The following is a 23,468-nucleotide window of genomic DNA, read 5'->3' as shown; positions in this document are numbered from 1 at the left end:
AAGCGCACTTTAACAGTTCCCCCAAAAGCCCACTCAACGCGCAAAATTGGGGCATCCATGGCTTTCCTAGGAAACATTCCCTTAGAAGACATATGTAGGGCAGCTACATGGTCTACCATACCCACCTTCACTAAACACTACTGTGTTGACGTGCAAGCTAAGCAACAAGCTGCAGTAGGCCAGGCTGTCCCTAAAACTCTTTTTCAAACTACTGCAGCTGGTACAGGCCACCACCGCTAGAGGAGAAACTGCTATACAGTCTATGCTAAGATATGAATTCAGCAGCCCACATGCCTCGAACGGAAAATGCTACTTACCAGTATGCATCTGTTCTTGGCATGTAGGGCTGCTGACATTCATATCGCCCACCCTCCTCCCCGGTGCCTGTCACAGCTGCAGGGTTACCTTCTTAACATACTCTTACATGGTCATCTCTTACCTTTCTATACTCCATCTTTGCCACAATGGCGAAAAACAATCTGAGGATGGAGAAGATGCCCATGCGCACTGTAGTCCAGGGGAGGAGTCACCTATCTCGTGATACTTCGAAGACTTTTCCAGGACAACAAGGTGCAAACATCCGGACCCAACACTAGGCGGCGATCTATGCTAAGATATGAATGTCAGCAGCCCTACATGCCAAGAACAGATGCATACTGGTAAGTAGCATTTTCCTACCATTATTTGAGGAGGAAGCAATATATGGACAAATTATACTCCAAAACACCAACTTATGACTGCAGATGGAATGAAAAAAGATGTCTTGATCACAATAACAGGACAATGGAAGCAACTGATTTGTCTGAAACGGCTTACTTGTTCCAAATACTTCTAGGGCAACACTAGTGTTGGACTGACTTTTCGGGCACTCTGGCACTGCCAAAAGGGCCAGTGTTTGGGCTGTTTTTGATCCCATCACGGCGCACAGGACCAAATATATGTCCCATACACTGTCCCTTTCAAGCTGTCCCAACTGGCAGTGCCATACTGCCCCGAAAGGTCATTCCTACACTAAGCAGGCACCAAGATAAAAAGCATATCATTATGTTTGTTAAAACCAGTCATGAACCTGCAAAACTGTTACTTCATTCCTGCCAACTTTCGTCTCTCACTTGTTTATGTTGTTTGTTTGCTGTCTGTCATTAATGCTTACCTTACTCTGGCAGGTGTCAAACTATAAAAGAATTGCTTCTAAAAACATGTTTTTTATTTCAGAAATAATGTCTGATGATATTGATCAAACTGGCGAGCAGGTTCTGGAAGACTCTGGAAGACATCAACTTGAGAAGATTCTCAATGAAGAGGGACTTGATGCAAAGTTCTGGATCCCCAAGCTAAAGGAAATTCTTGGGGTGACTAATGCACAGGCCATGAAACACCTGAGCCATGAAGACTATCTCAAGGTAGAACCTCATATAAAGCAACCATGGCAACAACGGGCCTTCAGAAATATACTTAAAATACCAGACAGCAAAGTAACTTTGAAGAAACTGCAAGATGAGCGCTTGGAACTGATGAGAAAGAATCAAGAACAGGCAAAGTTGACACTGAAGGAGATGAAAGAAATGCAGACTCTTGGAAAAAGTCAAGATGATGAGGACATTAAAAAGAAGTTGGAGAACCTGCGCAAGGCTATGAGCATACCTGAAAATTCTTGGTCAACTTCAGGCAAATCTTTGATTGAGATTATAGAAAGTCTGCACAAGGAGATACAGCTCACAGAATGCTCATTGTCAGCTCGTGAAAATATAGATGATAAGGAGGTGTTAAAATGGGCATCAGGAGGACGGATCCTGCAAGGAATATACAAGACCAATAAAATAGAGGACATTTTAAAGAAGCGGGATCATCTCATTAGCATTCCTGAGAATTTCAGCCTCTTTGGTCCAGAACAGGGGCCTGTGTTTGAGAAAAAGGAGTTTTCCTCTTACTCATCAGAAAGGATATTCACTAAAGTCATGGAGAGTCGAGGATTTACTGTTAGCTGCAAGACCAAAGTAGACTGTATGGGTTTTTATTTTGAATGCAGCAATGACTATAGCATAAGCTCAGAGATGGAACAAAATAAAAAGTCACATGCTGAGAATACTTTTATTTGTACCACAAAGTACAACTACATTCCGCTTGCCTCGTGTTTCTTTCAAAACCATCAAATCAGACTTTCCACTGCAGCTCTATGCGAGCTCAAAGAAATCGAAAAACTACTAGGTCTTACCACGGAACAAGACAAAGTTCAGATGTTGAATACTAGATTTGGTAAGTTTTTCACCAAATTTGGCTCTCATGCTGATACTGGCCCTTTCCATCTTGGAGGGGTATATTGGTGGAAAGCTTCTTCTGAGGGGTTCAATATTAAAGATATAGAAGAGGTGAAAAAAATAGCAACCCAGACACTTAATATTTATGTGGGAGCAAGCTATTGTGGTTTTGGCCTAAGTGCAGGAGGTGGTGTGAGCGTGTCTAGTTCTCACTCTGACGCTTCTTCCAACAGCAAAAGTACAGAATCTATTGAGAAAAACATTCAACTGTCTGTCACCAAGACAGGGGGTCCGGTGGAAGCAGATTCCCTAGTACAATGGAAGTCAGGACTGATGGCAAGTAATAAAACTTGGTCTGTAATTGATACAGGATTTAATTTGGTACCAGTTTGGGATATAATCCTTCAGTCTCACAGAAATGATTTTAAAGATGTTTATCAACTAGGAACGTGTCTAACGGAAGCCTACAAAGCCATAACAAAACAAGATGTGCATTTACTCTTTGGAGAAGGGATTATTAGTGCAGCGGAAGAAGCACAAGCATTCTTACGAGACCTTGAATCTTGGGAGGTCACCCATGCTGAAGAGCAGTTGAAGAAGCTAATCTGTTTCAAGCAAAAACTGAATGAAAGAGACAACAACTACAGCATTTGGATTCGTGTGTGCCTCTCCAACAAAGCTCTTCCAGATTTCTTGGCAAAAGTAATTAAATCATATGAAAATGCACATAGAAATGAAAGTGAATACATCAAAACTCAAATGCGCTGCCTTTTAAATTCTGATGTCTATTCCAATGAGAATGCCCTCATATATTCTCCCATAATTAAATGGATTTATCAGCCCGAGGAAGAACAAAAGCAAATGAGCATTACAAATTTCTATGAATTTATTGGTGTACTAGACCAAGAGAAAAGATCCATAGAGGAAGCAAAATTAAGCTTCAATTCCCACATTGAAGCAGTGCATGATGCTCAGATAAAGGCCACCTTTAACATCAGCTCAGCTTTATATTCTATATTCAAAGTGCTAAGGGCCACAGTACAACCAGACATTGAGTTCTTATTAGTTTCATATGTAGTTTCTTTGGGGTACTCCTTGGAATCTGGTTATTTTCGGTACCTTTTGGGGTGCTCTGAAATCGACTTTATGATCAACAACATGCAAGATGCACACACAATGTATGTATGTCTGAAGGAGGAGAGTGCTTCCAGAGCGCAAGCTTTTCTGTTGTTGACGAGCTTAACATTGGCAATTGGGTGCAAGGAGGTGTCTCTAGGACAGAAAAAAGAGCGCTTGGATTTCATGATGGGCCATATGAGAGAGTTTTTGTCAAAGGAAGTGTCTGATGTGGTTGAAAAATATACTGAATGCAATGACTTTAAATCACTAGAGGAAGACTTAATTAACATCAAGCTAGGACATTGGGAAATTAAAAGTGGTATGGTGCACAAAGAAAGTTTGATAAGAGAATTAAATGAAATATCACTGAGAGGCAACCAAGTAGGTATGTCAGTTTCAGAAACAGAAGACCATTACCCAACTGTTGCTGATACATGTGCTGCTATCCCAAACAAAGACCTTTATGATTTGATAGGGCATCTTGGACTTGAAAGGTACTATCCACAGAAAATGACCCCAGAGCATGTGCATGTTATAGACCACTTCACCCTACAGATATCTGAAAGTCAGCCTAGCACCAACAATGAACTTCCCTTTTATTTTTTACAGAAGCTTATGATAATGGACTACCGAGCAAGGGATTTGACTTGCAAGTCTGAAGATCTTGCTGGTCAGGGGTATGCCACGATTTCTGAAGAAATACAGCCTTCTGGTGAACCTCTGAATATAATGGGCAGGATATTCGGTGTGTCTGGGAAAACCCATAAAAAGGCTATTGCAAAACAAGCACTGGTGCATCCCATGGATGTGCAGATGGCTATATATCACTGTGCTGATGATTTTATGAGGCAGTGGATTTCCACAAAGCTTTCTGTGTGCCAATTTGCTTTACCTTTACTGGTACCAAATCCATGCACTTCAGAAATAGAATTTCCTCTCTGGTCATTTAGGCAAGTCAGCAAGAATTGGCAGCAAACTAAAAAAAGGGGACAGGCAAAAGAGAACACATACATTGAAAAATCAATTTCTGGTGTACCCACTCCTATAGTGTCTTTCTTTAGAATTGGTAAGTCTGCACATTCTAAATCTCAGCTGATGAACTCTTTGCTTAATAAGCACAATCGTAACATATTTTTCCATCGCAATTGCCTTGGTGGTAGCAAGGACTCGGTCCTTATGGCGGGCGTTGCAGAAATATTCTGGCATTGCCCAAGTGGGAACAAGGATGACCGATTTGACCAGTGCATAGCATTTACTAATCTCCATGGGGATGCTATCACCCACATGAAGCAGGCTGCCTTTTTAGAGGATATTTCTTCTGTCAATGTTGTTTTCATGTCCTGCTCTGACAAGGAAGCAGCAGAGAGCCAATTCTTGAATAACCTTCTAACTTCCCCAAAACCTTCGATTTGTCTATGCAATGACTTAGAGAATAGTGATCCTGTAGTTTCTGGAAACAAAGTTATGGTTGCTCTGAAGAACAGAAATGAAGCAGAATTAATTGATGAACTGAAAACATTAATTAATAAGCTGTTAGCAAGTTTTACTCATACTTGCAAATTAGAAGACTGTGCAAGTGTTGCACAGAAGCATGGATTTCATGTTGATGAATACAGGAAGGAATGTAGAGAAGGCAAGGCTCTAGCCAGGACTTTGATGTCTCACATAGACGATACACCTGTAACAGATGTGAAAGAAAAGTTCCTTCCTCTTCAAGGAAGCCTTTGGCACAAGTGGTGTGAAAAAGACAAAGAACTAACCTGCTTGAGGAATAAAGGCAACAGAAGCATAGAACAGCACAGAAGTGACATTGAATCAGAAAAAAAAGCTATTCGGATAATTCAGTTGCAAAAAGCACAACCCATCAATAGCCTAATGGAATCACTAATACATACATTGCAAACCAGTTCTGCTAAAACTAAAAGGTTTTTTCTTCATTGGCTCAAAGTATTAATAGATGACTTATTCTGTGAACAACTTACAAACCTTCGTCAACAATACTTAGAACTAAAGTCACAAAAAGAGACAAAAATAAAACAAGACAAAGATCTGAACAATGAAGTGGACAACTGTTTAGAAACACTATCCAAAAAGATCAATGCATCTATGTTTGGCCTTGAGCACCTATTGAGGGAATTGGGACAAATCTATGAGGCATTAGATGCTGGTGTGAGTATGCTTCCCCAGATAGCAGCAGATTTGATGGCTAATGGGTTCCCAGTTGAGTTGATGGATGGAGATGCTTCATATGTTCCAGTAAAATGGGTTGGAGCAGTTTTAGATGAATTAATTAAGAACATAGGTGGTGATAAAAGGTTGATTGTGCTCTCTGTGCTTGGTGTACAGAGTTCAGGAAAGTCAACTTTGCTAAACACAATGTTTGGTCTGCAATTTGCTGTCAGTGCTGGACGATGCACTCGTGGAGCATTTATGCAGCTTGTTAAAATTGATGAAAAACTCCAGAAAGATCACGGTTTTGATTACATTCTAGTTGTTGACACAGAAGGCCTTCAGTCCATTGAAAGAGAAAATAAGTCAGCACTTAATTTTGACAATGAGCTGGCTACCTTTGTCATTGGCCTTGGCAACATGACTTTAATAAACGTCTATGGAGAAAATGCTTCTCAGATTCAAGATATTCTTCAAATTGTTGTCCAAGCTTTTTTAAGAATGAAACAAGTTAAACTGTCCCCAAGATGTTTGTTTGTTCATCAGAATGTTGGACATTTATCAGCCCAAGACAAAAACATGGAGGCTAGAGAATGCCTTCGGAAAAAACTGGATGAAATGGCTAAGACGGCAGCGCAGCAGGAGTTGTGTGAGGTGACTTGCTTCAGTGATGTTATCAGATTTGATGCCAATGAGCAAATTCACTACTTTTCTCACTTGTGGGAAGGAAATCCACCAATGGCACCCCTTAATCCAAACTACAGTCAGAATGTTCAGGATCTAAGAAATCAGATATTAATGATAGCAAAAGAAGAATCTAAATCTAAACTTTTAAGCATATCTCAGTTGAAAAATCGCATTGAAGATCTTTGGAGGGCTTTGTTGAATGAGAACTTTGTTTTCAGCTTCAAAAATACACTAGAAATTACTGCATACAGCAAACTAGAAAAGAAACTCAATGACTGGACCTGGCAGCTTAGGAGCCACATGCTGAACTTGCAGAATAAATACAACAACCGCATAAGAAATTGTAGCATAAACCGTATAGAGAATAAACATCTGGAGGAAGAGTTTCAAGAGCTGTATGGTGGTATTTTCAAGGACCTAGAAGTCTATTTCAGTGACGGTACGGATTGTGAAATACTTGTCCAGTGGAGAGCTAGTGTGGAGAAACAGCTCCAGGTTCTAAAACAAGAACTTATTGATGAACTTAAAAATAAGTCTGAAGAACTGCTCAGGTATAAAAATAGTCAAAGTAAATTGGAATTAAAAAAGTCAGAGTATTCAGACAATTTATTTGAGAAAAGCAAACACTTAGCTTTACGATTAAAAAATGAAGCACTGGATGATGAGAAACTTAAGGATCATTTTAATTGTTTGTGGATTAAGTGGGTCACTGAATTGTCCTCTAGTACTCCCCACACAGAAGACCCGAATATCATGGTTGATGTAGAAAATATTCTCCTATCTCACTTTCAAAAGGTGCCTAATTTATTGGGCAGGTTCAAGGATGTTTCCAAGAGGAAGGCATTTTCCCTTGATCCTTCCAAGCATATTCAAATTCACAAGTACGTGTACCTCATTCCAAAACCTTTTACTGAGAATGATAAGTCTCACATAAATCAAGTAACAAGTCGCATAGTGCAGAGCACTCATGAATATATTGAAACAAAGCGAAAGCAGAAAATGGCATACAATAAAAGTTACATCCACGAGATAGTTAATGACATAAAGAAAGTCAGCAGTGCATCTCAAGGTCAAAATTTTAACTTTACAATAGAATATCAAATTGATTTATCACTTTACTTATGCAATGTTGCAGCAATTGAATTTATTAAAATACATAAAGAATTCCAGAAATCTAATGACCCAGTGGCCTATCTTGAAAGTAAACGGGAGGGTTTCTTTAATTATTTTAAAATCTCTTGCCAGGGAACGACATCCATTACAACATTTGCAGATTGTTTGTGCAACAAGCTTAAGGAAGCTGTGCAGCAAGCAATTTATGACACTGTTCCTCTGAAAATAGCAGACTCAATGCGTTCGGATTATCCAGCCTTCAATGAAAATAAAGCCCAGTTCGAAAAACACATTCTGATATCTCTTGCTGAGAAGGAGGACTTTGAGCAGTACAGGCAATACATTCATTTCCCTGAAGATTACTATAAAACGTTCATTAAAGCACGTGTTGAGGAATACTGGCTAGGTGCAAAAAACTCCAGGCTGAAGACAATATTGAACATTACACTGGATTTTTTCCAAAACCTTATTGTCTTGGTCTTTGGTGAAACCACACAAGTGGTAAAAGATAAACATGGAAGTGCATCAATGTGGCTAGATGAACTTTGTAGAAAACTCGGAGATAACCTTAACATTTCAAGAAGTGACCTGAAAGTCATTGAACATCAAGAAATCCCAGACCTAGAGTTTCTTAAAGAGGCTCTGAGTAAAACATGGGAAAGTCGAGTTGGATGTTTGAGGATGAGCTTCGCTGAGATCAGTTTTGATTCATTTGATGTAAAACCTCATCTTATACTAGCAAAGCAGCTCTGTGGATGCATGGAGCAGTGCCCCTTCTGTAAAGCCATTTGCACAAGCACAATTACTGGTCATGATGGGGACCACAGTGTTCATTTCCATCGTCCTCAGGCCGTCAGTGGCATACAATGGTATGAAACTGATCATTTAGTCACTGACATTTGTTCCAGTCTTGTGGCAAGTGACTGCATGTGTATTCTCAGTGAAAGCAATCAATTCCCCTACAAGAACTATAAACAAGCAGGACCCCCATATTCAAACTGGAGTATCAAGGATGATAACTCAAGCCAGTCGTACTGGAAATGGTTTGTGTGCCATTTCCGAAGTACACTAGAAAGAGACTATTTAGGAAAGTTTGAGGGAAAAGGGGAAATCCCTCAAGCATGGACTGAAATTACAAAAGACAGTGCCATCTCGGAACTGAAACAGTTGTAAAGGTTAACATCACAAAAAAGTTTTCTAACCCAATATTTATATGAAGTAATACCTTCTGACACAACGTCTATTCATTTAAGGCCATTCTCTTGATTTAAGTGTTATGTGTGACAATCCAGTACCACTATATGCCAAGGTTATGTATGTAAATGTATATTAACATTTACAGTGTGTTCATTGCATAAAGAGGTGCATAGTATCTCTCCAAAGTTCAAATTGGCCAGATTTCAAACACTTGCACCAATGCAGTGTATCGTTTTATCATCATTTGCCAAAAAAGACTGCTGTAAAACCTGAGCTTTTGCTCCAGTCGGTTTTTGAAAACACAGCAATGTTTTTTCTGTGAAACTGAAGGTGCATAATTGACTTAACTAGGTTCCAAACTGCACTATATAGACTGATAAAGCAGATGTGCTAGTCCCTCCGCCCTATAAATATCTTGGTGTCTTATACAATGATAACGTTTCCTTTCATCAACAAAGACAGGAGCTTAAATGGATTGGTAGTGCCTTTATTTTGGCATTTTGATCTTTGCAGAGACCCCTGGACGGCCCTAGCTTTACTCCCCTCCTAAAGTTAATAGCACCAAAATGAATCATAAGCCTGTCTTATTGAAGTTAGACTCTACAAGGGAAAGATGCAGTGACTCGGAATTCAGTCATCACAAAAACTTTCTCTTTCGTCCTGCTCCCAATGCCTCCCCTGCTATGATCAGACTCAAGTTTGGTCTAGTGAATCAACTAATTGCTAGAAAGGGGGCGGGGCATACATCCAAACATGGAAAAGAATGCCATCTTCATCAGACAATTGACTGATCAAAGCTCTCTGCGTGAAATACGCTTGCTTGTCTCTTGACTCTGACATCGACGACTTGAGAATACAAACTTTATGCATGCAACACTCTCTCAAGGGTCTTTTAAAAAAAATCTATACATGCCGTAACTAAAATAATCTCTGCTGTACCCTATAAAGAGATATTAACAGCCAGATCAAATGATTGGACTGTACACAGAGGTATAAAGTCCTCAAATCCCAATTTTATCTAGATGCTGGTTGGTCCAAGCAGCAAAAGGAGGCTTTTATCAGGAATCACTTTGGTCTTCTCCCCGGGCTTGGCCACATTATGCCTTTGGCCCCAGAAAACAGAACCATTAACCTGTAGACTCTGTCATATGGCTGAGGAGAACATCATTCGGGTAGTCTGTATCTGCCCTGACCTCCTGAGTGAAAGGAGGATGTTTTTAAGAGCACCTTTTAATCAACAAAACATCAGCTCTTGTAGATAGGCCATTATTTCATGTTTTAACCCAACGGATACTATCTTTAATTGTTGTTTTACAAACTTTTTAAAGCAATTTGCACAGCAATTGAAGAACAGAGAACTTTGCTAATTCCCCCTCAACACAAATGCTTCACTTTGTTTTAATGAGATTTTAACGTTATTTGCTTGCGTCGTTTTTAAGCTATATTATCTCAATGTATGCTACAGTTTTTATTAACTATGCAAAATAAAATGTCTTAGTCTGTCCAACAGTGTCTGATGGAAATTCCAATGTATCTGTTATAAGTGGCACTGTGAAAATGTTGATACAATATCGTGAATTATTAATAAAGTGTCACTGTTTCGAGTAGCTTCTTGGTATTATCTCTGCATTATCTCAGTTGTATTTTGAGTAATATTTCAAATTGAACTCGGAATGGCTTTATATACTCTCTAATTAAGGCAAATGGGGAAAGGTCAGAATAGATTTACATCAAATGTCATCAGTAATCCTAGGAATCTGTAACAATGGTAGGTTTCTAGGAGTATTCATCCCCACTTTTCCACCTTTGCTCCTTCATTTATCAATGAAGGGAATCTCTGATGCCAGTTGTGAGCCTAGGGACCTGAGACTTTGCCATTTTTAATCGCCAGGAGCCCGTGTTCAGGACTACATCGCCCGCAGGTTTTTTTTTGTTATTGAATTTATTGTTTTCAATATAAAACAAAATACATAAAAACTTTCTCCACCCATTAGTGCCCTCAAGCGACTATATTCCTGCCTCTGGCAATAATGCTTCTTCAGCAGTAGTGTGCAACTCAAGACTTGCCTCGCTAGCTCTACTTAACAGGTAAGTTTGGTATGTTCCCCAGCAACACTTAGGACAAGGGGGAGTTGGGGAGGGGTAGTAATTCACTATATGTATCTGCCTGAGTATTACAGTACAACACGTCAGCATGCCATTCTGTGATTCATGGAAGTGGGCCCCTCATCCATCGCAGTGCTACCCGCCGCTTAGCAAGTAAGAGTCCAATGGCTAACAATGAACGCAATTTCTTGTTCACTGTGAGAACCCATCCCAATAACGCCATTTTAGGGTCCGGTACCAGATCCGCACTGATAATAGTTCTTGATACACCTTTTCCCAGAAGGCATAGACCCCTGGGCATTGCCAGGCTAAGTGCCAGAATCCTGCTTCTAAACCACATTTATGACAACAGGAAGTCTCTGCTAGTCCGCATCGAAACTGGCGCTCAGGGGTGCAATACATCGCCCGCAGTTCACAGTGCCCAAAGGCACTGCAACTATCATGAGGAGTGGGCGAGCCACATCATCTGTGTGTCCTGGCCTCCTGCAACGTGGGAATCTCTGATGCCAGTTGTGAGCCTGGGGAACGGAGACTTTGGTGGTTTTAATCACCTCAGAGCCCCTGTCCAGGACTACATTGCCTGCAGCTCACAACACCTGGATGCGCTGCACCGTTTTGTGATGAGAGTGTGGGGCCACACCACCTGCACATTTATAGCGCCTTCCAACCTCCTGCTGCACATTTCCACCCATCAGCGTCCAGAGGAGGCTGGGTTGGGCCACCCCCTTTAGCCTGCATTGCAATTGACTGCATTATATACACTGTATAAATGTATCCCAATGGGGAAAAGGAAGCTGGGGTCGAGCGCCCCAGGAGGAGATACAATCACTACTACTATTGATTCCCTTATGGTGCATCAAAAGAAGCCTTCCTAAAACACAGGCTAGGTATCCTACCAGCCATGCCCCATTTACAACCATGGCGGAGAAGGAACTGCGGAGCAATGTTCAGGTTATGTTGTGCAGGGAAAGAAGGTATCGAACATTTGCTATGCTCCTGCACGAAGTTAAAAGAGGAAAGAGTAGCTCTCTTAAAAACCACCTTTAACGAATACAGTATACGCACAAGGAGACTAGCAGTCCTTGCATGCTTCGACCCAAGACTCCCGCTACTAAATGGGGTGTTTGTAAAAATTTTTAAACTAGTTGTGCTCAAACAATCCAACATAGACATTGGCGGTTTTTGAAAAATAAGGAATTGTGGACATTTCTTAAACTCTGATTTTATAACCTTTGCACTTTTTTTTTAACAAAGTAAGCTCTTTCCTTTTTCTTTTAAATATTTGTATTGATGAAATGTGTATCCAAATGTACCTTTGTAATGGTTTTAATTAATCAGAAACAATAAACATTTTACTTACTTACTTACTTACTGTTGATTCCCTTCTGGTGCGAGCGGCGAATGTCATCTGAAAGGAGATAGAATCGACTGAAAGAAGACTTTCATTGGAAAACATCAGAAGTGATTATGGTTCCAGTCCCCCAAGTTAACACCGCACGGGACGTTATCCAATTCCCTGAACCAACATGTTCACCAGCAGACACACAGTCAGTGGTCTTTGAGGATCCACCTGATATGAATAGCTAACCCCTTACAGAACCCCCAGCTAAAAAGAAGAGGGGTGGGGGTAAAAAGGCATCAGGCCGTGAGGGGGCAGCTGTGAACTTGGATATGGGTGATGTTTCTAAAGTTGAATTGGCACTGGATATGCTGTTGCCAAAATTTGAGGCTATGTTTAAAGGTATATTGGCACCATTATTATTGTGCCTTAGAGGGATTGAGGCAAAGTTATCCAATCATCCTTACCGTAGCCCGTACTGAGTCTTCCGCAGAAGTTGCACGTGTTGCATATATGAATACATGGGCATCTCCTCCCACAGGCCCTGGGGTGGTGATAGATGGGCTCAGTCATACAACGCCAGGGATGCAGAATGTGCTGTTACCTTCACAGGGGAGTAGGAATGGGGCCGGCTGGATGCTTCTTGTAAAAATAGCTAATGGGCAGCCAGATACACCCTATTTTAACAGGTTTCCCACACTACTTGCGGGGTGACACCACTCTACTACATCTTTCCCCCGAATCTGCTCCGCTAGTTGTATTCTTAATGGGGGTACCCCTAATAAACCAGGTCCGAGGGGAACAACGGCAGACCTTCTGTGTAAGGTGAAACACTGGTGCAATCAGACCATAGTGAACGGGCACCTTCTGTCACCCCACATTACTATGGCAAGAAGAGTTGGCTGAGTGGGATCTATAGGGAAGAGTATTGATGGGGACTGCGTCATAGTTAGTCCAAGGTATCCAAGATTTACAAAAGATCTCATTCAGAGTAGCTTTATTACCCTTGTCAAGGCCAGAGTGATTAGGGTTCGTCTCTTTCAGTATTTTCATTCTCCCTTACGTTTCCACTCAGATAGTAAAAGCTGGCTCCCACCGAAGCATCATTGGGCGGCAGAGGGTGTGACTCGAAAGAGGGAAATAACTCCTGAGAATAGGTGTGTCCTTGATAACAATGACTGACTGAGACCGCAACAAACATGGCTCACTGGTAGCAGAGTTAGTATTTAAGAGAAATCAAAAAAAGAAAACAGAATGCTGGAAATCTATCATACTGGTCGAGTTTCCACATATACAAACATAGAATTCCATTAACCTGTGAATCCTTATGTGAAATTTACTATAACAGATTTCATTGTAGCCACCTGGGTTCCACACAGGTGCACACAATCTTTGTGATGGTTGCCCAAAATCACATTAAAAACTATGACTGACAATCTAGAGATTATTTAAATCTCTACCTTTTTTCTACTGAAAAATGATAATGGTGGAAATGAAGGATGAACTTTACCCTGCAACTTGATTATCTTATTTCAAAATACCTTTAGAAGTTATTTAAACAAAAAAAAATTAAAATACGGAAGGACAGTTCTAACTCACCAACTGAATCACATAAAAAAATTGAACCACAAGTTGTTTTAAGCTGTTAAAGGGAATGAGATAAAACTGTTTATTCACGATAATCTGATCTAATGAAAAAAGTTGCTTAAGTCTCCAAAGCATACTAATATTGGGTATCATCAATGTGGAAAGGAGAAATTCCTCCAGTCCATGTCTCATTGTTCCAGTACCATTTCCTATTGTCAGTCCATTCCGTGTCCCATAAGTTGTAGTCCTCATTAAAGTACTTTGATGGTACAGTCCCGGGAGCAGAACCCTTTAACAAACATTTTTGTCACAATCATTTGTGGGTGGTGAACGTTCAAACTGATAGTGTGTGTATAACAGGCTCGGATTAAAATGAATGAGACTGACTCCTCAGGAGCGGGTTGCCTCTCTAACAATTATTTTTGTAATGTAGCCAGTACTGGGTATTATAGTAAAATCTCCCAAACACAATTGCAAAAAAGTACTAGGTTTACTGGCAAATCTGGCACTTATGAAATGTTCCAATACGTTAGCATCCTGAAATAAATGCCTTATCAGCATGCAATGACCCTTTATCACCAAGAAAATGATACCATCAGCATTAGTTGAGCTCAGACTGGCGCAAATTATCACTTGTGTATCGTCTTGAAATATTGCTATAAAGTGCTCTCATTTTATCCCCCCCCCCCCACCAACTTATCTTTTAAGTAAAACAAATGTTGTCTCTAAATCTTTGCTTGTAGTTTTCTATAAAGTAGACATTTTGTCTGAAATTAGGGATATGGGTTCTTCTTATTCATTTTACTCAGTTCTGCCAGAGTTTCTGATCATTGGTTGGCAAAGTGATCTGGAAACTTCATGGATTTCAACAAGTTTCCCTTTTACTGTAAATCTAGTTTTGTACTATGAATTCAAGGCCCTCATTTATAATTTGGCAGTGCTCACACCATTCCAAACTCATGGTTGTCCTGCTCAGAGGAAGTGGTGTGTTTACTGGAGTAGAGCCTCCACTTTCTCACCATAATGAAACTCTGGTTGTGGAGGCCATGGCCTCTGTCCCCATTGCGAAACAATGGACCATCTTTCAACACACGAGAATACTTTGGAAAATATACCATCTTTTCTTACAAAAGTGAGTCATCAGTTTTAATCCTCTGGAACATTACTAGTACTTTGTTACTGCATTATTTATGATATAATATGTTAGAGATAATGGTTAAAGCTTCTTCTTTCTAATTCATGTAGCATTTCTTTTAAGCCATGCACTTGCCCATATATTATCTTATGGGACTGTATTACTCTACTTAATTTATTTCTCTCCTCTGGTTAATTTTACCAGCCCTGCCCTCGGTTGGTAATCAAATTAGATTTGGGATGATTTTGCAATTTGGCTCATACTGCTCAAGCCATGTATGATTTACTGTGTGGCCTTCTTCCACTATCTCAGTATTTCCCATTTGCACGTTAGTGTTTTTCCCTTTGGCTACCCTACTCATTTAATCCTTATACAGTTTTTTTTACTTTGGTGCGGAAGTATTCGCAGTTACGGAGATAATTATTTTAACCTTCTTAGGTATTTGACTTGATCTGAAGTATTTTCTATGGGGCACTTTAGAACTGCTAATGATTAAAAGAGCATGAACAAGTAGCCTTTGAGTTAAACAGTCCACATTGTCTCTTCCGCATGAATGGGGGATGGCTTGCCTGATCTGGACATTGATCTGTATTATCATGTAGGACTGGGTCAGTATGCATAGGATTAGATACATGGGCATTCTCACTTGCCATGTCTGGGATTCTGCTTTGCCTCTGCCTCTTGCAGTTGCACTTTAGAGCTCACCCGCCCAGAGGTACGGCTGCGTTGATCCAATGGCTCCACTGTGCAAGCATGGTGATGGCTTTTAAAAGTATGACTTCTGGGGGGATGTGTACTCCAGGTATGTCAGAGGATTGGTGTGTCTCTCTTCCGATATGTGTAGTGAAGGGAGTGAATGAAGAGTCAAGCATACATTGTAACTATTAGAGATCTGCTGTGCAAATAAACATTTAAGACAGTAGAGCAGCTCCGCAGCCGTTCAGCTCTTTCTTGTAGAATACGCTGAGCATTCTGAGATCTTGACAGCGGTACTGCTGAGGCTGACTATTTTCTACTACTATCGTTCTTGATACAAAATGACAGTAGAAACATACCTTTTTCCAATTGTATACTTTGATCTGGCATGAAGGGCCAGTTGGTGCAGCTGGGGCCAGTCTGAGATAGCACCAGAACATGTATTGAGGCATCTCTGATGTGCAGTAGCTATTCTGCTGCTTGGCTACCAATATGATCTATTTTCATAGCTGACACTGATTAATACAATTTTCATGAAATGTTACAGTTAGGGTTGGCCGAACTCACAGAGTTGTTTCCAAGGAATTCAATGAAGGACTGATGTTTAGCAATGGGAGCTTGTTCTATGCTGCAAAATCAGCGTGGAGTCGGGACAGCACCACGCTTGGCACCAGAGGGCGCTGCATCTTTGATGCTGCTCGAGTAGATTAGTCGAGCAGCAGCTTTCTCACCATGATGGGTCACAAGCGGCCAGGTTGAGAAAATCTCGTTATGTGTCCTCATAGTGCCTGAAACTTGCTATAGGGGACACCAATTCTAGCTCACCCTCACCGACTTATCGCACACAAGAATAAACCTCGCGGTGGTTAGCGGCGTTTGGCTTGGACTCTGGGTTACAAGTGGGCCCCTCTGTTAACACAAGTTTGTAACGCATCAGCTAAGGGTTTCCTTCCTGTTTCCTGGATGAAAAGTATAATTATCTCAAAATGCAAAAAAGAAGCCAGAGATGACCCAAATTCTATCGCCCAATATTCCTCCTGGACTCCAGCGCCAAATTTATGGGTAGAATTCTTTCGGACAGGCTGGAACAATGGGTGGAGGAGAAGCATATTCTCACTGACATACAGTATGGGTTTAGGAGGGATGTTGGCACGATAGAACAATGTGTTAACTTACACCTGCTTAATAACAAATATACATTTGCAAAAGAAGGACATGTTTACTTATGTTTTGCAGATTTAAGTAGTGTGTTTGATTTGGTCAATCACAATAAATTATGGAAACTCTTGGATATGGATGCCCGATGGGTATTATTAACTATTTGTCCCAATGGTACTCCTACCGGTCTGCACGGTACGCTATGGATCAAAGGGGGAATGTACTGAAAGAATTAATGTTGCTCAGTGGATTCGACGGGTGTGTACTTGCTCCCCTGCTCGTTTCATTCTATATAAATGAGGTGGATGAGTGTTTACAGAAAGTGAAGTCAAATGTCCCCATGGTTGGATCTCGCTCTTATATGCAGATGATGCTTTTCTTTTACCTAGAACAGCAAATAGGCTCCAACTCCTGATTGATAATAACTTTACCTTTATGGAAAACAAAGATATGAATGTAAACCTAGAGAAAACCGTCTTCATGTTGAGTGGAAAAGTAAGATCAAAAAGAGGACACACTACATTAGGGGATCGAGACTAGTCCAAATATTCTTATATCTAGGAGAACGAATTACTGCATCAGGGCACTGGGAAAGCCAAATAAATATCTCCAATATTAAACTTTTGAGAGCCATAGAATCAATCTTTATATGTGTGAGCAAATAGGCCATACACCGATTAAGAAAATACTTATGCCCTGTCAAAAACTATTTCAACATATATAATTCATAAGGAAGTGGCAGTTCCTTTTTTAGAGGACGACTTACATGTTAGCCCTGTCCTCCTGCAGTATAATATATGTAGTAAACTAGGGACAGAGTTTACAAAGGCTATAATACTAGATTGTCTAACGTTAGATCAATGGAGAAAACTAAGATAGTTAACCTATATAGACAGCCACATAAGAAAAGTGGACATTAACATTGGAGTTAAGGATACAGTTAAAATCCTACAATATACTAAAACCGAATTTAAATCTATACTCGAGAGAGAGAGAGAGAGGGAGAGAGAGACAGAAAGATATACTTGTGAGTCCAAAAACTATGCTGTGTAGATATTTGCCAGGCCCGGTACAAGTGGACCTACAAAACTACTTTATAAATGTAAAAAACAGCCAGCACAGATTTTACCTAACCAGATTAAGCCTAGGAACATTGCACTTAAGGGATGCCTTCCCAAAAATTGGGGAGTGCAGATACCTTACCAAAATGCCCATGTGATGGCAGAACCAACCAAAGCACAATGCACTTTATTTTATTTTGTAGTTTTTATAAGGATCTTAGAAACCAATTTTTAGCGCCGATTTTTTAAACTGGCAAATATATTTATTATATGGATGCTTTTAATTATTTATGTGCATGGTAAAATGGGGATGTCTGGTTTCTGTTATTACATTTATTATACCTGCACTGGGGAGAAGGAAAAATATTTCACACTTGGAAGCTTTAACATATGAGGCCGCAATATTATCTCTCTGAAGATGTCAATAGTTATGTAAACCTAGTAGATCAGTTATCGCCCATAATACACATGCCTCTATTTATAGTAAAGAAGTCATCATTATATGTCCCTATGATATAAATATAGTTAACCGCTATATATTCATTGGCTCCTGATAACGACAAGAGAAAGTGAGTGATATACTTTTTATCCGAAACAAATGTATTGTATCTCAAAATCTTTTTATGAACTGATTTATCATATTGTTTTGAATGAGCGATGGGACCACCAGGTGACCATGACCATTATTACAGCTGGAGTACTTTGTTGATTCTTAACTGTCTCTAAGGGCTGGAGATCCCCTTTGTTGTAACGCATAAATGTTATAGGTTATCGTCTTTAGGAATGGGCATTGACATATGAACTACATTTTAATTCATCAATCAATTGTATTGTTTATTGTGTACTTTTATGGTTTTATATCTATAAACCGGTTAAAGAAATAATAAATGAATAAATGAGTGTAACGCAGGGTAGGCAAAACTCCGCTGGCAGAGCTGAATTTTTTGCCTACCCTTAATTACAATAATTGCACTTCGGTGCATTGGCATATTTTTAGTTATTACTATTTATTGTTCGCTTTGCTGGCGGGTCTACTCTGCTCTCCGAGCAGGGCAGGGGAGGAGTGGTTTGCCCATTCGTGAGTGCACAATGGCTGTTGGGTCAGCCTTCTCGGGCAGCCCAAACCAGTCATGCGTACTTTGCCCTTCTCCATAAAGGCTGCATTGCAGCCTGCATGGAGCACATGCCCACCCTTCTAGCCCCTAGCTGAGCGCCGTGTCACAATCCTCCAGACCAATCGCAATGCTGCATTGGAGCGTTGTGATTGGTTATAGGGAGGGAGCCTGGCTGCCTGCTTCCTGTTCCTGGAGCGGAGACAGGAGAGCAGGAGCTGTGACGCGGGACCGGCCTCAAGGTAAGTTTATATATATTTATTTATATTTTAACACATTCTGGAGCACAGTATGGGAATCTCTAATGAAGCACGCCCGGGTATGTTCAGAGTGGCGCAGTTGTGAATCCTTGATGAGACAGCTGAAGGGCTCCTCAAGGAGAGGCTTTGGAAATACACAGAGGGAATCCCAAGCTCCACTGGCTCTCTAAGCCGTCTGTCTTACCTTGGTCGATGCATATTTGACTTAAAAAGGTATTTTATTAGAAAAGTCTAGACAAATTCATAATTGAATCAAGACTGCTATGAAGTGGAACCCGAATGCAGATAGCTACTCCCCCTCCCTTAAGTGGGACCATCGCATAAGTAGCAAGCTCTAGTAAGTATAAATCGTCCCACGGCTCTACACACAGTCAGAAGAAGCCATCTGCTATGAAATGGAACCCAAACACAGATGGCTGCTCCTCCTCCCCAAAGTGGGCCCACCTCATAATTAGCAAGCTATACTAGGTATAAAATGCCATCCCAAGGCCACACACACAATCAAAAGCAGCCATCTGTAGCGCCAAAAGATCCCTATGTACTTTTGTCACAAGCATCGTGTTCCTCCAGCATCTAGTAAGGGCTATAAAAAATGTAAATCAATAGATAGACCGATGGTTACAATCATAAGGTCGCCGATCACGAATGAAAGGTTTGAAATGCCCCCGATGTAAGGCATCTTTTCCTCCGGGAACAGAACACGTGTTAATTCACAAACTCTATTGACTTTGTTTGAAAGACACTTCTTTATTCGTATTCTTTTTTTAATATTCTTTAGGAAAAAGTGCCTGCTTTTTTCTCTACTTCAAATGTAGCTAATGCATTTCATCACTACAGACTTCCTCTGGGCTACAAAAACAGACTCATAAACAAAAATGTATTTTAAAATAGATACATACAATTTTAAAGATACATTTTGTGGAAAGAGAAAAAGTGACAAAAGCTTACACAATTTTTTTCTTTTTACATTATTACATACATATTTTCCACAGCAGAATTAGTCATCACCATTTATATGTTACATTTCTGTGACATTTCCTCCATAATTACAAGACTAACACTGTGCACAACAATATACCATGATGGACTACAATTTATCTAAAATATATTGATTCTTTTCATTTCATTTATGGAGGCCGTTTCTCAGTGTCATCATAATATGGTGAAATGTATAAGAATTCACCTTCTGTGAACATATCTTATATCTAAATATTCATATCTATCTAGTGCATAACTAAATAGTCCATCTCTTGACGACAATTGTATATCTATTTGCAACGCACCCGATGTACCGATACCTGTATGTATGGATCCTTATTAGTACAATAATAGGATGGTGTCTTCAATTTAATGATTCCAACCATATTCTTAGAGGTCACTATTCATTGAATCCTAGAAAAATATTAAAACTAAATTTTGTTTTTAAAAAAAAGGCACTTCTGATATTGCATGTTTCTCCCATCCCTGTCAAAACTCAAAAACGTCCGACCCCTAAAGCTCGACCAGAGCATTTCAATCCATGCAACAAATCTTTGTCCGGAGTTATTTTCAGCTTTTGTATGTGACTCGGTTGAAATTTTCTGGGCTTGCCAATATGAGTTTTTTAAGTCCTAATGAAAAAAGACATGATTTAAAACACAACAAATCACATATAGCGCAGCAAAATACGTGACACTCTATAAGAAACCATTATAAGTTTTTTGTTGGGCTTACAGGTAAACATTTTCTAAGTCCTAATTACAGCCACTTTTGTATGAAACCCAGCAAATTGTATATAGTGCAACAAAATAAATGCCACTACATATCGACCCATTATGGCTCATAATTTATTTATTTTTTTATAAAAAAGCAACGTGTTATTGCTACCTCTCTAAAAAATTCTTCTGAACACCTAAACAGAAGAAACATATGTACATACCATTTCTTGCATTTTGATAGATTTTACAATACAAACCAATTCATTCAGTTGCTCATAAAAAATTAATCAAGATAATGTAAATATAATTTACAGACTGCACTCAAATCAAATCCTGTGAAAAAAGCTACAATTCAACAATCAGAATTCATATGGTTACACTGAGAAATGGCCTCCATATATGAAATGAAGAGCATGTATATATATATATATATAGATACAATTTGTAGTCCATCGTGGTATATTGTTATGCACAGTCTTAGTCTTTTAATTATGGAAGGAATGTCACAGAAATGTAACTTATCAGTGGTGATGACTAAATGTCTGCTGTGGAAAATTGGGTTTTAAAACATAATAATGCACATAGAAAAAAATGGTGTGTACTTTTTTCACTTTTCCTCTTTCCACAAAATATATATTTAAAATTGTTTGTATATATTTTAAAATAATTTTTTGTGTATCTCTTTTTGTAGCCCTCAAGGAGTCCGTACTGATGAAGAACATTCACTTTTTTCTAAAGATTATTTAAAAAAAGAATATGAATAAGGAAGTGTATTTCACACAAAGTCAATAGAGTTCATGAATTATACATAACGCGTGTGCTGAGAGACATAACGTCTGTGCAGATTTGCCATAAACAAAGCTATCAGCTCCCACCATAGCGTTAGCACCTACGATCTCCATCAGCATAAAAGTTCCACCAAGGAGGAAGGGATCCATTGTTCTCTAGGGCCCCAGTACCACTCCAGAGGACATACTGCAGGTATGTCCTCTGGAGCCCTCTAGCTACCCTCAGTCCAGACGTGTTCTCTTAGTCCAACTCCAGGTCTCCATCCAAAAGGAGCTAGGTGAGGAATGCCAATCCCCTCCTGGTGTCTCCCAGAAAGCCTGAGAGCCAGAGACCAAGTCTATGCAGTCCACGGGCCGCCTCCCGGTTAACACAGGCCCAAGCCCCCTAGTCATGGGGGCTGCCATGCCTTGAGCGCACACCAACCCACCACCAAATCCCAGGTGGAGTGCAAGAAAGAGCAATCCACACCCTTACCGGTGTTGGAGGTCCTGGCCTGGCAATATGTAGCGGTCCGCCATGTCACATCGCTGGCGAGCCCTCTCTCTTTACTCCTCAGGCTGCAGTGACAGATCCTTGGTCTGCCCACGGCTGCAGTGCTTGAAGGAATTCAAGCATTGAAGCACAGGCTAGCCTGACATGGATTGGCAAGGCCCGTTACGCGCCAATCCAGCCCAGGATGCTGCACCCGCTGCCTCCACCCCCGGTAGCTCTGAAAACTCTTTTATGGACATAGCATGGGGTAGAAGCCATGGGGCCAGACACCAGAGATTTGAACAGTATGTATGAGGCAAGATGAAATTGGATATTGTGGAGGTCTGGCTAGCTGGTCTAAAAGACGTCCGCCATCTTGGCAGCTTCAGCATTGCACCCCTCTTTAACTGTTTTTAGCCCCTTTAAAATGCAAAATACCGCAAATTATTGGAAACCAATACCCCCATCATGTTTCTAACCTGCTGGTTTCATTGGTGCATTAACATCTCAAAGCTCATTTACTTCAGCATGCTCCTTAGGAAAATCTTTAAATTCAACAACTATTCCAGAAAAATGGCAACCAAGAAGGTATCGATTTTTTATTGAATACATTTTTTTAGCATTCTTAATGTTCAATATAATAACTCTGTAATTAAGCTGCAGTAGGGCATTGCTGAGTCAACTGAAAGGCTGCTGCTTGTATTGAAAGTACATGTTTCACTCAAAATATCAAATTGTTTTCTGACATGGCGAGGAAGATAGTGTGAGCGTATAGAAAATGTATTCTTTTTTCGCTCCTGGAGCACTTTCCATAACTGTATGAGAAAATCATAAGAGGAAAATGTTTTTTCATAAAACATGGCTCACCAAGCCCCGACAGAGGATCAGCATTTTCCATGTGGTAAAAATCTCCTTACAACACAATACAATTGCTAAACTTAGTATAGTGCTACCATCAAACGATTTATTGTGTAACTAAAATGTGTTATTATCCTTCCTGTGTGTTCCTAAATATGACCCTCAAAAATAGGCTTTCACTAAGTATGCATTTCAGTTTGGCAATGTTCCAAAGTCCGTAAATGGCAGCCACAATATGTTGTCCGTTTTGTAGCCCGCCAATCAGCGAAGGGGTCCCTTTGAGACCATTCCACATGCCCTTGGGGTTCAAGGTGTGCTCACTGTCCCGATATTTTTTTGAGTTCATTATCAGTACACAGGGACCATGTGCCCGAGTTCTGTAATGGCTGCCACTACATATTCCCATATTGCGGCCTGCCAATCAAAATTTAACAATCCCCTTTTAATTGGCCGTTCAGAGCACATCTAGTCGCCAATGTCCGATATTACTAACTGTTGCTGGAAGTTAACCCCTTCAAGCTCAACCTAACGCCCTCTGTAAAAGCACATTTCTTGATAATTAATAAATGGATTTACACCAAATGATGAAAAGCACCCTTTCAGAGTAAAGTTCTAACTTTGCCCCAATTTCTTTTGTAATTCTGTTTAATTGTTTT

At 40.1% G+C, this 23,468-nt stretch overlaps 1 protein-coding gene across 2 annotated transcripts in view; it reads left to right on the top strand.

Annotated features, from left to right (window-relative positions):
• LOC144781267 (interferon-induced very large GTPase 1-like) overlaps positions 1–9,303 on the top strand; it is a 132,659-nt gene extending 123,356 nt beyond the window's left edge. For both annotated transcript variants that reach the window (XM_078660011.1, XM_078660012.1), the window contains one exon: positions 1,216–9,303. In XM_078660011.1, coding sequence (XP_078516137.1) covers positions 1,221–8,519 — 7,299 coding nt within the window. In that variant the 5' untranslated portion in view covers positions 1,216–1,220 and the 3' untranslated portion in view covers positions 8,520–9,303. The remainder of the gene's footprint in view (positions 1–1,215) is intronic.
• Positions 9,304–23,468: the final 14,165 nt, after the last annotated feature.

The sequence above is a fragment of the Lissotriton helveticus genome, chromosome 9 (genome assembly GCF_964261635.1).
Source record: "Lissotriton helveticus chromosome 9, aLisHel1.1, whole genome shotgun sequence".
Taxonomy (NCBI): Eukaryota; Metazoa; Chordata; class Amphibia; order Caudata; family Salamandridae; genus Lissotriton; species Lissotriton helveticus.
Note: the sequence above shows the minus strand (reverse complement) of the source record. Positions and strands in the feature narration are given on the sequence as shown.